Below are 16472 nucleotides of genomic sequence, written 5' to 3'. Positions count from 1 at the left end.
TTAAAATCCCCGGCCACAATAAATGCGGCCTCTGGCCGAGAAGTCTCTGTCCTGTCGATAATCCCATACAGCTCCTCCAGCGCTGTGTTGTTGTCAGCGTGCGGCGGAACATACACTGCTGTTAGAACAACAGATGTGAACTCCCTCGGCAGATAGAAAGGCCGGCATCCGATCATGATGTGCTCTAGGCTGGGAGAACAGTCCGAAGAAATGATCTCCACATCTGAGCACCAGTTGTTGTTAATCATGAAGCAGACACCTCCTCCCTTGCTCTTCCCTGAGTTTATTGTCCGGTCCTGGCGATGAATGGAGAATCCGTGTGGAGCAATGGCGGCGTCCGGTATCGTGGGGTCGAGCCAAGTCTCCGTGAAAACCAAAACATTACAGGTCTTAATGTCCCGTTGAAATGCCACCCTGCTACGGAGTTCGTCCAGCTTATTATCCAGGGATTGGACATTTGCCAGAAGTAAACTCGGTAGAGGAGGCCTGTTTTCACGTTTCCTCAGCCTGACCAGGACCCCGGCCCGGGAACCTCGTGGTCTCTTCCTCCTGCGCTCCACAGGTAGAGCTCCAGCAGGTAAACACGGAGACTCTCCATTGTTTGCAGGTCGTCGTGGATTATTGCTGTCCACCAGCGACCTGATGTGTAAAAGTTGTTCTCTATCATATTGGATGATAGGGCTCGCTTGGGCGGTTTGCATGTTGCAAAAAAAGTTAAAAACAACCAACAAAGTAAAACAACAAAAACACTAAGATGTGGAGTTGTTGAGGAGCTCGAGACACGGCAGCCATCCTCGGCGCCATCTTGCATCAATAGTTTATGGAGAACTAGCAAAGTTCCTCTTGTGAGATACTTTTGTAAATTGTATTTTTTGTGCAATTTATAGATAGATAGAATCGGAGGAAACCCTCTTTGTTAGTCACATACATGCACACAGCAGAGCACACACAGTGAAATTGGTCCTCTGCATGTAACCCATCCTAGTACTAGGAGGAGTGGGCAGCTACCATGCAGCGCCCGGGGAAAAGGCATGAAAGAAGAGTATTCCTTTGCTTTTTTCTAGTCCGATAGAGGTGTAAAGGTCATGTATAGGAAACCACCTCAGGTTGCATCCCTGGCCAAAGGACACCCACAACTGCAGCAAACCAATCCGTTGAAGAAGAGGTAGAACACTGATTGCTATGATGAGGACATCTGTGTCACTGGCCTTAACCATCAGGACCTTGCTCCCCTCCTCCACTGCACGCCTGGCATGCACAAAGATGCGTGTACCTGCTTCCTCGTGACTACATGGTGCTATCCCATCGAAGCTGATTGTGTCGTTGCAGGCAACATCTTCATCTTTGGTCACGATGACCAAGTTGGGTGTAGGATATGTGCAATCTTGTCAGCCAGGAACCTGAACATCTCAGTTTGGTTATCACTGTCTCGTAGGAAGTTCGGCCAGTTTGAGGGGATTTTGCCCTTGCTTGTTACTCTGCGTTTTCACGTCCACGCTTTGACCTGGTTTCAGCCTTGAGAGTTGATGACTGGTAGACATCAAACACGATGTCTGTTCTCTTGTACTTGGTGGAGTATGCTTGTACTTTGGGGAGCACATCCAACATGGCATAGTCTTCAAAAGTCTTTGAGGTTCGTGGTGGCAGGGTGTTCACCAGTGCTGAACCATCAATGATGATTGCATCAGCCTTTGGTTCCACATCAGGTATTGTAACATGGGTCTCAAGAATGGCTGCAAGCTGGGAGTTCTGACTGGAGTAAAGCTTCCCACCATCACTCAAGGCAGCAGGGAACTGCTGATTTTCATGGCTAAAGAACTTGTGCAGGTCACATTCTCTGCTCTGGCATGAGATGAACAGCTTGGAGAAGAGCTGGCAGTCCTCCTTCAGCACTTTCTGTTTTGAAGCATCAGCAGAAGCTGGTTCCTGTCCGAAGAAGTGTACCCTGGTTTTCTTGATTGGGTCATAGAAGGTGGCCACTTCCTCATTTTGCAGGCCCTCCATGAACAGCAGGAAACAAGTTCTGCCCCTCTCATAATGTGTGCTGAGAAGTGCAGCTACACTGGGATGAGCGATATCCTTGGTGTCCAGTGACAACAGATCCCCACTCTCTTCCTGGAAAGGATTGCCCACGCTCCTTCAAAACTTGGGTCAGCTTCTTGACTTTCTCAAGGAAAACCTTTGGGCTTGTGGTGTCTCATTGTGGTGGCTAGTTTGTTCGGCAGCCTCCTTGGCTTCAGATGCTGCCTCGTACTGTGCAACCAGGTGGCAGACTTGAGGACCAGCTATCATCCATCTCCTCAGTGCTGAGGGATCTTCAGTTATACCAACTGCTCCCCTGTCAGCTTTGATAACAGCATTTGACTGCTCATGAGCCTGGTCAATAGCCATTGCAGAGAACTCTCGCCTTGACTTGTGAACAAAAAACTTTCCACTCGCAAACTCCTGGGCCAGCTGGGGATGTTTCTCTTTGAGGGTTACCATGGGGCTCCTGAAGGGGACTCCTTAGTCTTGCAGGGAGACTTCAACGCACACGTGGGCAATGATGGAGAAACTTGGAGGGGTGTGATTGGGAGGAACGGCCCCACCGATCTGAACCGGAGTGGTGGTTTGTTAGTGGACTTCTGTGCTAGTCATGGATTGGCCATAACAAATACCATGTTCGAACATAAGGATGCTCATAAGTGTACGTGGTACCAGAGCACCCTAGGCAGAAGGTCCATGATCGATTTTGTTATTGTATCATCGGACCTGAGGCTGCATGTTTTGGACACTCGGGTGAAGAGAGGGGCGGAGTTGTCAACAGATCACCATCTGGTGGTGAGTTGGGTCGAGTGGCAGGGGAAGCCTATGGACAGACCTGGTAAGCCCAAACGTGTAGTGCAGGTGAACTGGGAACGTCTGGAGGAGTCCCAAGTCCAGGAGGCCTTCAACTCACACCTCCGGCGGAGCTTTTCAGGCATCCCTGTGGAGGCTGGGGACATTGAACCAGAGTGGGCGGTGTTCAAAGCCTCCATTGCCGAAGCTGCGGCGGGGAGCTGTGGTCTCAAGGTCTTAGGTGCCTCAAGGGGCGGTAACCCTCGAACCTCCTGGTGGACACCGGTGGTCAGGGAAGCCGTCCGACTGAAGAAGGAGGCCTTCCGGGATATGTTATCCCTGGGTACTCCTGACACAGTTGCAAGGTATCGATGGGCCCGAAGGGCAGCAGCCTCAGCCGTGGCCGAGGCAAAGCAGCGGGTGTGGGAGAAGTTCGGAGAAGCCATGGAGAAGGACTTTCGGTCGGCACCAAAGTTGTTCTGGAAAACCGTCCGAGACCTCAGGAGGGGGTGATACTGTGTTAGGGCGGTGGAAGGAACACTTTGAGGAACTCCTGAATCAGACAACTCTGCCCTCTATGTTAGAGGTGGAGCTGGAGTATGAAGGGGAATCAATTCCAATCTCACGGGGGGAAGTCATTGAGGTAGTTAAACAGCTCCACAGTGGCAAAGCCCCGGGGGTGGATAAGATCCGCCCAGAAATGCTGAAGGCTCTGGGTGTTGAGGGACTGTCATGGTTGACACGTCTCATCAACATTGCGTGGAAGTCGGAAACAGTACCGAAGGAGTGGCAGACCGGGGTGGTGGTTCCTCTTTTTAAAAAGGGGGATCAGAGGGTGTGTGCCAATTACAGAGGCATCACATTACTCAGCCTCCCCGGGAAAGTTTACTCTAAGGTGCTGGAAAGGAAGGTCCTGCCGATTGTCTCCTCAGATTGAAGAGAAACAATGCGGTTTTCGTCCTGGTCGTGGAACGACGGACCAGTTTTTCACTCTCGCAAGGATCCTGGAGGGGGCTCATCCGGTCTACATGTGCTTTGTGGATTTGGAGAAGGCGTATGACCAGGTTCCCAGGGAGATACTGTGGGAGGTGCTGCGGGAGTATGGGGTGGGGGGGTCTCTACTCAGGGCCATCCAGTCTCTGTACTCTCAAAGCGAGAGCTGTGTTCGGGTCCTCGGTAGCACGTTGGACCAATTTCCGGTGAGGGTTGGCCTCCGCCAGGGCTGCACTTTGTCACCAATCCTGTTTGTGATATTTATGGACAGGATTTCGAGGCGTAGTCGTGGGGGAGGGGGTCTGCAGTTCGGTGGGCTAAGGATTGCACCACTGCTTTTTGCAGATGATGTGGTCCTAATGGCTTCATCGGTCTGTGACATTCAGCACTCACTGGATCGGTTCGCGGCCGAGCGTGAAGCGGCTGGGATGAGGATCAGCACCTCCAAATCTGAGGCCTTGGTTCTCAGCAGGAAACCAATGGACTGTCCACTCCAGGTAGGGAATGAAGCCTTACCCCAAGTGAAGGAGTTCAAGTATCTCAGGTTCTTGTTCTCGAGTGAGGGAACAATGGAGCGTGAGATGGGCCGGAGAATCGGAGCAGCAGGAGCGGTACTGCAGTCGCTTTGCCGCACCGTTGTGACGAAAAGAGAGCTGAGCCAGAAGGCAAAGCTCTCTATCTACCGGGCCATCTTCATTCCTACCCTCACCTATGGTCATGAAGGATGGGTCATGACCGAAAGAACGAGATCGTGGATACAAGCGGCCAAAATGGGATTTCTCCGCAGGGTGGCTGGCATCTCCCTTAGGGATAAAGTGAGAAGTTCAGTCATCCGGGAGGGACTCGGAGTAGAACCGCTGTTCCTTCGCGTTGAAAGGAGCCAGTTGAGGTGGTTCGGGCACCTAGTGAGTATGCCACCTGGGCACCTCCCTAGGGAGGCGTTCCAGGCACGTCCAGCTGGGAAGAGACCGAGGGGTAGACCTAGGACCAGGGAAAGGAGAGTTTGGGGCTCTCTGCTGGAGCTGTTACCTCCGCGACCCTGACGGAAAAGTGGGAGAAGATGGATGGATGGATGGTCAACATGTCTCAGAGATGGATGGAGAGCCAGCGTGCATAGTTAGTGTTGTTTTTGGCAAAGAAGTATGGGGTGAGCTCAGTCAATGCTTGGCAGTACAGGTTGAAGTTGGCTTCCATGAATGCTCGGATCAGTAGTAGGATGGCCAGGATTGCCACTCCAGAACTGAAACTGTGGACTTTCAAGCTTGCGACTATCACACCAAGCATCAAAGCATAGCAGTTCCTCAGAGTTGTCAGCTGCCTCAGTGCAATAGTCATTGTAGGCTTCAACAGCTAGTAGAGACTGCATGCTGTTATCCGGTGGGCTTGCTGCTGATAGGAAGAATTCTGCGGTCCCAGAGGAAGCCAACCCTGCCTCCACCAGGGCTCCTGTCCAACCACTCTCCTGTAGAAGTGTTCCAATTGACTTCACTGCAGCCATCTCAATGTGTAGGCCTCCAACATATGACGAACTTATCCTCACCATACTGCTCAGGCCAGTGCCACTGGATTTGCTTTGCCAATGCATAGATTGACTGGTCGGCAGTCATGACAGGTATCTGACCTGGATTCAGGAAAGATACAGTCTCTTTGACTTTGTCAATGACATGTCTGATGGTAGCAACCGAGTGGGCTGGGTCTCGCAAGCGAGGTAGCAGTGATGTTATGCTAACCTCAGCTTCAGGGCTTCTCTTCTTGGAAGCATGGTGGGCTGGCCAGGTCATGTTCACTGCCCCATCTGTCTCTTCAGTTGCACTGACTTTTTCCAGCCACTCATACTCCATTGCCAGTTGTGGTCCTAACAGAGTGGTGTCTCGATCTGTCTGCACAGGACGGCTATGTGGAGGAGAAGGCTTTTTCTTGGTGAAGAAGGCTGGGCGTATATTGGTGAAGGAGTCACTCAGTTCTGGAACTGTCTTCACCTTCTCCTCTCCAAGTCTCACAGGTCCACCGTATTCACCCTGGTTGTCTTTGGTTGGATGTTGGAAAGCTGGGATGCTGGTGCCATGAAAAGAGGTTGTTGCAGTTGTTGCAGTGGGGTTGTGGTCAATGTTGTCCATGGCTGTTGTGGTGAACAACCCTCTCCTCAGAACTTGTGGGCAGACCACCCCATCCTCTCTGTACCTGTTGACCGTTGCATCTCCAAACTCCGCAGATATTTCCAGTACTCTCATATGAAATGCTAAGGCTTTGCTCATGAAGCATTGTCACCAGCATCCTCTTCCTAGTCTTGGCGTATATTGACATTCCCATGTAGATGAGAAATGGTGTTTACCGATCTTTTGAATGCCTGTGAGTCGATGCTCCTTCCTTGTGTCTTGTGTAGCAGTTATACTGCAGGAGCTGTGCAATTGCAAGGTCTGACTTGGAGGCATCAAATCTCAGTTGTGATTTGATGTCATCCCCGTGTGCAATCATGCCTACAAATTGAAGAAGGCTGGGTGGAATGGCATCCTCAATACATCCCTCATGGAAGGTTCCATCAAAGGAAAACTTGTGGTCCAGCATGTGTCTCCTCAAGATCTTGGCTGCTTTGGCAAGTGTCATAGCGTCACTAAAGTCAGAGGTTTGTGTCAGGGCAAAGCCTACATCGTTTTGGAAAGCCAGCAGGACATCTCTTCCCTTCTTGTGAGCTTCTTGCTCAGGTATTTCAGACAACAGTGTGTGTCCAGAGTTAACATCCGGTGTCTCCAATAGACGCTGTTTGTACAGGTTGACCATATCAGCAAGTCTGAATATTGCAGGTCCCTCGGAACTTAATTTGGTCTCCACTATGTAGGTTACTAGTTCTGAAAATGCCAGTGGGTGGACGTCCCACTGCTGGCTCGGCTCACTCTTTTCAACATTTCTCAGGTAGGCTCCTTCTCTGTTGTACAGGGATGTCAAACATGTGGCATGATACTTGAAATCCTGTGCTTTGACATCTCCACCACTCAGTACTTTCAGGAGTCTTCCATCATTTAGAGTTTTAGCACAGTCATTGAGTATTTTGTTAAGCTTCATGGTTATGGCATGTCTCAGTTCTGATGCTGGTTCTTTTTGTTCACAAAGGAAGCACTCAAACTCCAGACCCTCACGGCTGGTTCTTCGAGGTTTGTTTTGCCCTTCTTCTGATTGAGCACTTTGAAGTCCAAGCCTTCTCTTTCTTGCCCTGTCCAGTTTGGTGTTCTTGAAAAGATATCGGCAGCTCTGGTGGTACTGTGCCATGTTCCTCCTCAGTGTTTCTTCTATTCCACCACCCTCATCCAGTCTGGTTGGATCCAGAACAATGGGCATCTCATTGAGGGCATGGAACAGGGGGATATTGGTCGCAATCATGGTGTAGCCATTTTGTTCAGATGCATAACGTTTAGGTGGGGATTTTAGATCCTCATTATCTTTGTCCTCTCGGCAAATACAACATTTGCCCCAGTCAGTTTTCCATTTAGATGATCCTGGAGCTGAACTTGCCATCTTGTTCGGTAATGAATGAATTAATGCAGTAAGGCCAAGGGTTTATGCTTTTACCACCTTTACCACAGTATGACTATACACATTCAGGTATGGGATACAACTAGGTTCAGACATGAATCCTACACCAAGCCAGATCGTTCATCCAGTGCCATTTAAGTCCTGTGCGATCTGTACACCTTCTGGGTGATTACATGCAAAGTCAAGTAAAGCCCCGTCACCCTTGGCTTGGCTCTCCCGCGCTGGCACACCCTGTCGATTCAGGTGCGGCTATGTAACTACATATAACTAATATCTAACTGCTAGCTAACTGTTGTGAGGCTTGAATTAGATATCATGTGGGACACTAAACTATACTATTACCACTACTACTAGTTAGAGTAAAGCTTGTTTAGCCGACACTGAACCCCATGCTGAGTTTCACAGCAGTGTGATGTCACCAGTGTGCCCTGGCTGTGCCTTGACATCCACTCTTTTCTGACTCTCTCTCCCCCCTCACTGGGGGTGCATCTAATTCAGTTCTCATTCTTGAGATATGTTCCACATCAATCAGCTGTGGGTGCTGTCTTCATGCACAATGTGTTAGAGTCTGAAATGCTTAGTCACACACAGAGACCCTCACCTGGTTTAGCCCGTGACCAACATAGAGGTTTAAGGGTCCCAGATTTGGATTCTACATGGTAAAAAAATGTATGAATTGATGTCAGAATCATCCATATTGGCCAGGTCTGTACATATTTATTATTGCTTAAGGCGGCCATCTTGAAAATGGGTGGCCATCTTGAATTTCAAGTGTCCCGCTTACTTTTTGAAAAGAGTAATGTCTAAGGAGTATCTGTGCCAATTGTGGTGCTTGTATCACCATTTGAACGATTCCTCTGAAAATGTGATCTTATCTGCTCCACTATATATACAAATGTCAGAAAAATAAATATACACAATAAGCTAAATTATGCATGGGATGTTGAAAGTGAAAGTGATAAAGTTATGGATCAAAAACCTCCACTTTGGTTGTTCCTACCATATTTGAGCTGTGTCTCAGTTCAGATTCTTCCCTTAGTACCCTGCCATGCTGTACAGGGTGAACATGTATGCAGTGTCTACATTTCCACCTAGCATTATCTCAAAATGTCACATGTAGTGATTCTCACTTTTAGATAGCTGGTTAGCTAGGACAGTGATCGCTCGGTAGAAAATCATTACAGACTGCTGAAATTAGTGACAGTGTAGGGGTAGGTATATTTAAAGTAAAACCCACGTGTCTAACTTTTCATTTAATAATTTTATTTTACAGTGTGACATCAGGCAATTGCAGTTTATGTAGCCAAGATGGCGGTCATTGAGGAGAAGTGTCCAAGTTTCCACACTCAACTTTTTGACTAGTATAGGTTAATCATCTGTGTACCCATAGTGCATTGCATTTAGCCATTCGTCTCAGTGTGAATATACTTAAGCGCTTAAAAAATCAAGTGTCAGTACAGAAATATGTAAATGAATACAGCACAAGTGTGGTTGGAGCTAGGCTACCACCGAGGACGTTTTTGAGTAACTTAGTAACGTGTATGCAGTCATGAAACTTTAAAGGTGTTTAATTTAGATCATAATGGAGGTTGAGTTTAAAGGACATTTTAGAACAAGGGCGTCAGAAAATTGGCAGTACAAAGATATATACCCCTCCACTTTGGCACAAATTTGGCAACACAACTAATGTGATCCCATCTATAATTATCTCTACGCTGTTAAGTATTTAAGTTAAACGTGTCAGATCAACAATATGAGTACCAATATGAGTCTTTGTGTTAAATATATGATGTATTTAAGCTGATATCTCATTATTGCGCACAAAGTACTTGATGTCCGTGTTGGGATGATCTTCTCATAGTAAACATATTATTTAGTGCAACAACTCACGTATTCTGGGTCTCAGTCATGCTGCTCTATCTCCGTTTGTATCCTTTTTGTCCTTCAGCACAATGCATGATGGTATGTAATGCTTGGTTTGTGACCATCGTTTGTACATTACTTTTGATGATGATGCATTTTGACAGCACTACAATTTTTCACGATTTGTCGATAGTAACAATAATACAGAATAACTTCAGACTGACTCATGCCAGAAGATGATTTTCTTTGGGAGTAATCAACTGCTGCAGAAACCCCTTGAAAAGCTTGGGGTTTTTGTGGATCAAATTAAGACTATGTTTAACCTGCATTATGTTGTTGTTTCAGAGCCAGTTAGAAGGAACCATATGGAAAGAGATGGATGATCTCAAGGTGTTTAAAGTTCTGGATCTAGAAGAGTTCCAGCAGACCTTCTCAGCCTACCAGAAACCTCAAGTGTTACATGTAACGTATCACACTCAGATTCTACGTTGCCTTTTTTTTCTCCATTCATTTAGCATTTGTGTCATTTGCATATGAATCCATCTATTGATAGATTTGGTTCACTTGTTTCACAGACCATGACACTGTTTAGGTCTATTACAGTAGTGTTCAGTGTATTTTTGTAGAACCATTCTTTATCGTCTTCATATTCTTCTTCTGCATTTTGTTGCATTCTAACCACATGTCTGAATTTACAGAAGGATCCTGGGGAGGACCAGTCATTTGTGAGGAAAGTGAAGGAGCTGTCAGTAATCGACGGTCGCCGAGCTCAGAACTGCAACATTCTGCTCTTACGGTTAGTGAATGTGAAGATCGTGGATCAATGAAAAAGTACCCGGAATTGAAATTCCATGTGAAAACGTTTGATCCCAAAAAATGTGCATGTTGAAAAGCTGTTATGTAAATGTATGTTACAGACTGAAGCTGACCAATGAGGAGATTCGACATGCTGTCCTGTCCATGGACGAACAGGAAGACTTACCTAGAGACATGCTGGAGCAGGTGACACACTGAAGAATCCATGTTCATTACAATTTTTTGCAAGTGTTGCAAGGTATCCAGTAGAAAAGTGAGAGGGGACAAGTCGGCTGTTTAGGGTTCCTGCTGCACGAGTCCAATTCATTTTGCCCCTATCACAAAGCATAACAAATAATGTTTCTTTGGGGGTGACAAAGTTTTAAATGATCCATGTAAGTTGTTATAAGTTGTAAAAGTCTGCTGTTTTTTAGGAGCGGGGAGGGGAGTCTAATTGAAACATCTTTAAACATTAAAAAAGCATTAAGGATTTTTTTAAAACAAATTGCATATATAACTGTTCGTGTTTGTATGTGTGTGTGTGTGTGTGAGTGTGTGTGTGTGTGTGTGTGTGTGTGTGTGTGTGTGTGTGTGTGTGTGTGTGTGTGTGTGTGTGTGTGTGTGTGTGTGTGTGTGTGTGTGTGTGTGTGTGTGTGTGTTTGTGTGAGAAGCTCCTGAAGTTTGTTCCTGAGAAGAGTGACATTGAGCTGTTAGAGGAGCACAAGCATGAGCTGGATCGCATGGCCAAAGCAGACCGCTTCCTGTATGACATGAGCAGGTAAAACACACACACACACACACACACACACACACACACACACACACACACACACACACACACACACACACACACACACACACACACACACACACACACACAGCCTGTATTTTTCAGTTTACTAAAGCATGACTGGTGAGGATCCTGTCTGGAGGACAAGCTGCAAAGGGGGTGAAGGAGAGAGTAGTTACCTCAAGTAGCACTCCTATATTGAATTATAAAAAGTAAAACAGTCCCAAGTTGGTAAAAAATGTTAAACTGTAACTAAAATGCTGCTCTTATGCAAATAACTGAAGATACGTTTTGAAAAATCACCGGTAAGGTATCAGAGGGGAATGAACTTTTAGACTTTTAGCTTAGCCTGTTATATTTCCTGTTGAAAGTAATCACAAATGACTGTCACTTGGTTATGATTAACACAACCTGCAGTTGAGTGTCGGCTTTATGGAGCCAGGCACCATGGCAAGAGGAACTAAAGGCCAAAAATAGGCCAGGATCATCATCTGACTTTTAATGGTAAACATTTTAATGGAAAAAGCCATGTTTATTCATAGTTAAGGCCACTGAATTAACTCTATGTGGTTCCCTTCTCAGTCCTAGCTTCTCTTGGGGCCGTTACCCTTTGTCCCAATCAAAGCTTTGTCATTGAGCTAGCTTTAAAAATAGCACAAAACTAATTCCTCATCATCAGTACACTCGGCGAGAAACCTGACCCCATAATTTTACAGTATGTTCTTATATTAACACTTATTTATGTGTCTGTATGTATTGATAGTAACAGTGTGAAAACAGCACTATCATGTGGCCAAACTGCAAATCAACATGACAAGCTATTCCCGGCAGTGAATAAACATGTATACACCAATGTGGGCTCTAGCAGCCAAAAAAAACATTTAGAGAAAAATATTAAAAGAATGCTTTTCTATCAGTTGACATTTTGACACACAAATAACAAAATAGTTTGAGGAAGTTGTAGTTGGGACTCACCCTTTTGCTGTTTGATTCTTTCCTCTCCTAGCATCAACCACTATCAACAGAGACTGCAGTCCCTCTACTTCAAGAAGAAGTTTGCTGAAAGAGTGGCTGAGCTGAAACCTAAAATCAAAGGTATCCTTTCTATTCCAAACTCAATGTGTTCATGGGTGCTGTTCTGTTCTGTTTTGTGTCCCCTGCTGGAGATATTATAAGATATTACAATACTTATGGACATTGTGTTTCAGCTCTGAGTCTTGCCTCCCAGGAGGTGGTGCAGAGCGGGGCCCTGCGTCAGCTCCTGGAGGTGGTGCTGGCCTTCGGAAACTACATGAACAAAGGACAGCGAGGAAACGCCTGGGGATTCAAAGTGTCCAGCCTCAACAAGATAGCCGACACCAAGTCCAGCATTGACAAGTACTTTTCTCTCTGTTCAGTGTATTCTTTTTCAGAAAATACATTCTTCTAGAACCCACTAAGAAGTGATAAATGGTTGACTGTTAAATGTGTTGTGTGTTTGCAGAAACGTCACTCTGCTCCATTACATGATCACTGTGCTGGAGAGGAAATACCCAAAGGTGGCAGCTTTCAGCGAAGAGCTACAAAATGTGCCAGAAGCTGCTAAAGTCAAGTAAGTCCAGACACAAACACTGTAGAAGTGATTGAACTAAACCTCACTACTTAAACCAGACTTTGTGGAGACTGTTGTTCCCCAAGAAATAGGTCCTGAAATCCAGCCAAAACCACAAATCTGAGAAAGAAATGTGTGAATTATATTTAGTGTAATGAAGCTAATATCTCTTGTCTCTCTCTTTACATATTTCCTGTCTCTCCAGCATGACAGAGTTGGAGAAAGACATTGGCAAGCTGAGATCTGGCCTAAAAAATGTTGAAGCGGTGAGTGAATGTCTAAAGAGCTGGTCAGTTATTATCTTAGTATGTTTAACAGCCTAACAACTGTTAATCCATTGTATAAAAAAAAGGCTAAACGAGGATACATGTGGAACATATTGACATATTGAATTCAGTGTGTGTTTGTGTGTCCAGGAGCTGCAGTACCAGGAGGGCCGCTCCCCTCAGGGTCCTCAGGACAGGTTTGTCCCTGTGGTCAGTCAGTTCATCACTGTGGCCTCCTTCAGCTTCTCTGATGTGGAGGACTCACTCAGTGAGGCCAAACAAGTGGTGAGTGAGGGGGGGCAGGTAACTGTTATTCACAGTTTAAATATCAACACAAAGCAATCTAAAGCTGTAGGTAGAGTAAGCAGTGACTGAGGGTACAGTCGAATTGTCAAAAAATCAGAAAAGATCATTTCATGCTATTTAGTGTCCTGCGCTCCACTCCCAACCATTGTGAGAGCACCATCTGGATACTCATAGTTCTGAAATACTTTGCATTGATACACACTACAGAAAACAGCACACGTAAGCACAGAAGTACATGATATGTGACACAGCAACAAACTTTATTCCTGAAATTGCTGTGCTATTTGATTCAAATGTGTAGAGTGTTTGCCACAGGTTTCCATTTCCATCGCTGAATCGATTCAAGTCGTACATTTGTTTTTTCAAACAAGATGGTCCCTTTGGATTAGTAAATGTAAACAATAATCTGGGTTACCATGAGGGTATTTAGCATGTAGTAGCCATGTTATTATATATATTAGCCTTCATATTACATAACTTTCCTCAAATGACTGATAGAGAAACGATTTTACACTCACACAGCTTCACATTATATGGAATGTATGGTACACATATTAAAAAATGTAAAAGGGAAGTAAAATCTGCACAGTGATAAAAAAAAAAAAAGAAGCTTAATGAAAGCTTAAATAAAAAGCTTAATAAAAATTATACAATAATGACATTTTAAAATGATCATTTATTTTATAAGATATTTATTTGTACCCTTCAACTTATGAAAAAAGAAATAAAACATTTCTAAATAGAATAGAATCGGAGGATGAAACCCTCTTTATTTGTCACATACATGCACACAGCAGAGCACACACAGTGAAATTCAGCTACAGTGGGCAGCTATCGTGCAGCGCCCGGGGAGCAATGGGGAGTGGGGAATGGAGGTGTCCGGTGCCTTGCTCAAGGGCACCACAGCAGGGCCTAGGAGGTGAACTGGGACCTCTCCAAGTAGCAGTCCACTTTCCATATTTCAAGTCTGTTCGGGGACTTGAACCGGTGACCCTACGATTCCCAGTCCAAGCCCCTACTGACTGAGCCACTGCTGGAAATGATGCAGAATGCTAGAAAAGTCAAGCCAACGTTTACAGCAGCTCAATATGTTCGACACAACTCGATGTATAATGTCTGTTGTTGCAGTTTGGAAAGGCGCTGGCACATTTCGGAGAAGAAACGTCCAACATGCAGCCAGATCAGTTCTTTGGGATCTTCCACACCTTCCTCACAGCTTACTCAGAGGCACAGCAGGACAATGAGAACATGGCGAGACGCAAAGAGGAGGAGGAGAGACGGGAAATCAAGGAGGCACAGGTTAGAGGACATAATCACACAAGAGAGATGTGCTTTATTTGACAGGATACTTGACACTAACTTCTGATAGATATTATTAGAGACATTGCCCACACACTTTCCCTGTTTCCTTACACTGATGCAGAGATGGGGAAGTATTCAGATCCTGCATACAAAGTTAAATTACTAAGAACATTTGACCCTGTCAAACTACTCTGTGTCAAATTAAAGTCCTGAAAGTCCAAAAGTAAGTAAGGATTTGTAGCTAAATGTAGTTAAAGTACTCAGTCTAAAAGTGCTCAATGCAGAGAAATCTGAAATTAAATAAAACAAACATGCCAAAAAGTAGTAATAAATGAAATAACGAGTGAAATGTTTATAAGGCCTATTAATGTTCTCACAAACTTTCAAAAAGCTGCCTTTAAATAAACTGTTGGCTCATTCAATAAAAACAAATCATAATATTTGATCAACTGTTTTTTTAAGGGAAGATTTGAATTTGTAAACTAACTAAAGCTTTAAGATGAATGCAGTAAAATAAAAAGTACATTATTTAATGTAATAGTTTAAAGTGTCAGTAGTGATAAAAGTACAGCACTCATCCTCTCTCTGTTCCTCTGCAGCTGAAGAGAGACAAGGAGCTGAAGGCAAAGACGGCCAGAGCGAATGCAGGAGAGGAGGGCGGTGAGTTCGATGACCTGGTGTCCGCTCTGCGCTCTGGAGAAGTGTTCGATCGGGATATGTCCAAAATGAACCGCAGGAAGCAGCGGACACAGAACGTGTTGGAGAGCAGCCGGGAGAGAGTAGTGACAAGACTAAACCAGTAACCAACTTTACCTTTAAAGCTGTCTGAGAGGACACAGACATACTGAAACACTGCCGTCTATGTAACATAATCAATGTATGTAAATGTATGCTTTTTTGAAAAGTATTAGGCTACTTTGACCAATTTACAGAATGATGAGTCCTTTATTCCTCCTACAGCAGGGAAATGTACAATGTAAGAGCAAAGTGGACAATGAAAAGGCAAACGTATAGTTACATAGTGAATAAAGACGAACACTTTAATAAAATAAAATCAATAAGATCAAGTCCTTGATAAAAAACCAGTAGTAGCATTATAAGAAAAGAATGGAAACATAATCATGATGAGGTTAGAGCAAGTAAAAACATCAATCAATTGTAAAAAGTGTATATTGCACATGAGTTATCTCTCAATTTTGAGTGTTTTATGTTATTTTAATAGATTTAGTTTGAAAAGAGAAAGAGAATAGTAAGATATTTAAGTTTTATAATACCCCTTGTATATTTGCCGAGTTTGCACACATCTGGTTTATTTCCATTTGAAGTGTAAATGAATATGTTCTTAATGTACAATTTCAAATTGTAATAATTTCAAGTGTTTCTTGTTGGCTGTTACACACTAGTCCATCAATTGTTATAAACAACGCTTTGTAAAAATGTATACAATTATATCCTGCAATAGTTACATTTATAAAGTTAAGGTTTTGATTTTTATTTACAATAAAAAGAAATCGGGGTGGTTTGCAATCCCTATAAATAGATAAGAGTTGTTTAAGTCGAACCATGGATCAGTATTATCTGTTGATACGGGTAAATGTAGAGTAGGTAAATGTAATTTGGGGGAAATGAGGAAGTTAAAGGTGTATTATTTATAAAATGACAGTCCTGCTGCAAGGCTTAATCTTACAAAACCGGCATTATGTCATAAACAATACCTGCTGATTCAATAAAAATATGTGAAAATGGATAAGCAATGTGCTGGTGTTGTTAAGTCATTCATTTGGTTAGATGGGAGTGGACTGGAGGGGGGGGGGGAGAGTGGTGCAATGATGGCATATTTCTGTAGGCCGACTTGGAATTGCATTGGATTTTGGAATATTGTAGAAATGTAGTTATTTAGACACATTCATTATACGCACCTCTTTTAAATATTGTAGGAATAATGGTTTAATAGTGATAGAATAATGAATAATGTGAGAAAAATATATAATAAAGTTAGAATATTGTCCGAATTATATTATAATTAAGTCAGAATAATGTAAGATGTAGTCATTATATTGTATAAATACCCTCAGAATTGCATAAGTAGGTTAAAACATTGTGAGGCTTATTTCATAAAGGTGTTAGGATATCGTACTTATTATGTCATAATGATGAAAAAAGGTGTATGAATTATGTCACGATACATTAGCAGAACAGAGCACAAGTGTGAAAAGCGCGA

The 16472-nt window shown here is 44.1% G+C and overlaps 1 protein-coding gene across 1 annotated transcript in view; it reads left to right on the top strand.

The window, feature by feature from the left end:
- LOC134881573 (disheveled-associated activator of morphogenesis 1-like) overlaps positions 1–16001 on the top strand; it is a 35996-nt gene extending 19995 nt beyond the window's left edge. The window contains exons 16-26 of the mRNA XM_063909015.1: positions 9547–9663; positions 9900–9997; positions 10119–10203; positions 10668–10774; positions 11793–11881; positions 11995–12163; positions 12270–12377; positions 12583–12643; positions 12794–12928; positions 14078–14248; positions 14851–16001. Coding sequence (XP_063765085.1) covers positions 9547–9663; positions 9900–9997; positions 10119–10203; positions 10668–10774; positions 11793–11881; positions 11995–12163; positions 12270–12377; positions 12583–12643; positions 12794–12928; positions 14078–14248; positions 14851–15054 — 1344 coding nt within the window. The 3' untranslated portion in view covers positions 15055–16001. The remainder of the gene's footprint in view (positions 1–9546; positions 9664–9899; positions 9998–10118; positions 10204–10667; positions 10775–11792; positions 11882–11994; positions 12164–12269; positions 12378–12582; positions 12644–12793; positions 12929–14077; positions 14249–14850) is intronic.
- Positions 16002–16472: the final 471 nt, after the last annotated feature.

Source organism: Eleginops maclovinus, chromosome 19 (genome assembly GCF_036324505.1).
Source record: "Eleginops maclovinus isolate JMC-PN-2008 ecotype Puerto Natales chromosome 19, JC_Emac_rtc_rv5, whole genome shotgun sequence".
Lineage (NCBI taxonomy): Eukaryota > Metazoa > Chordata > Actinopteri > Perciformes > Eleginopidae > Eleginops > Eleginops maclovinus.
The sequence above is the reverse complement of the archived record's forward strand: the minus strand, read 5'-3'. Positions and strand labels throughout refer to the sequence as shown.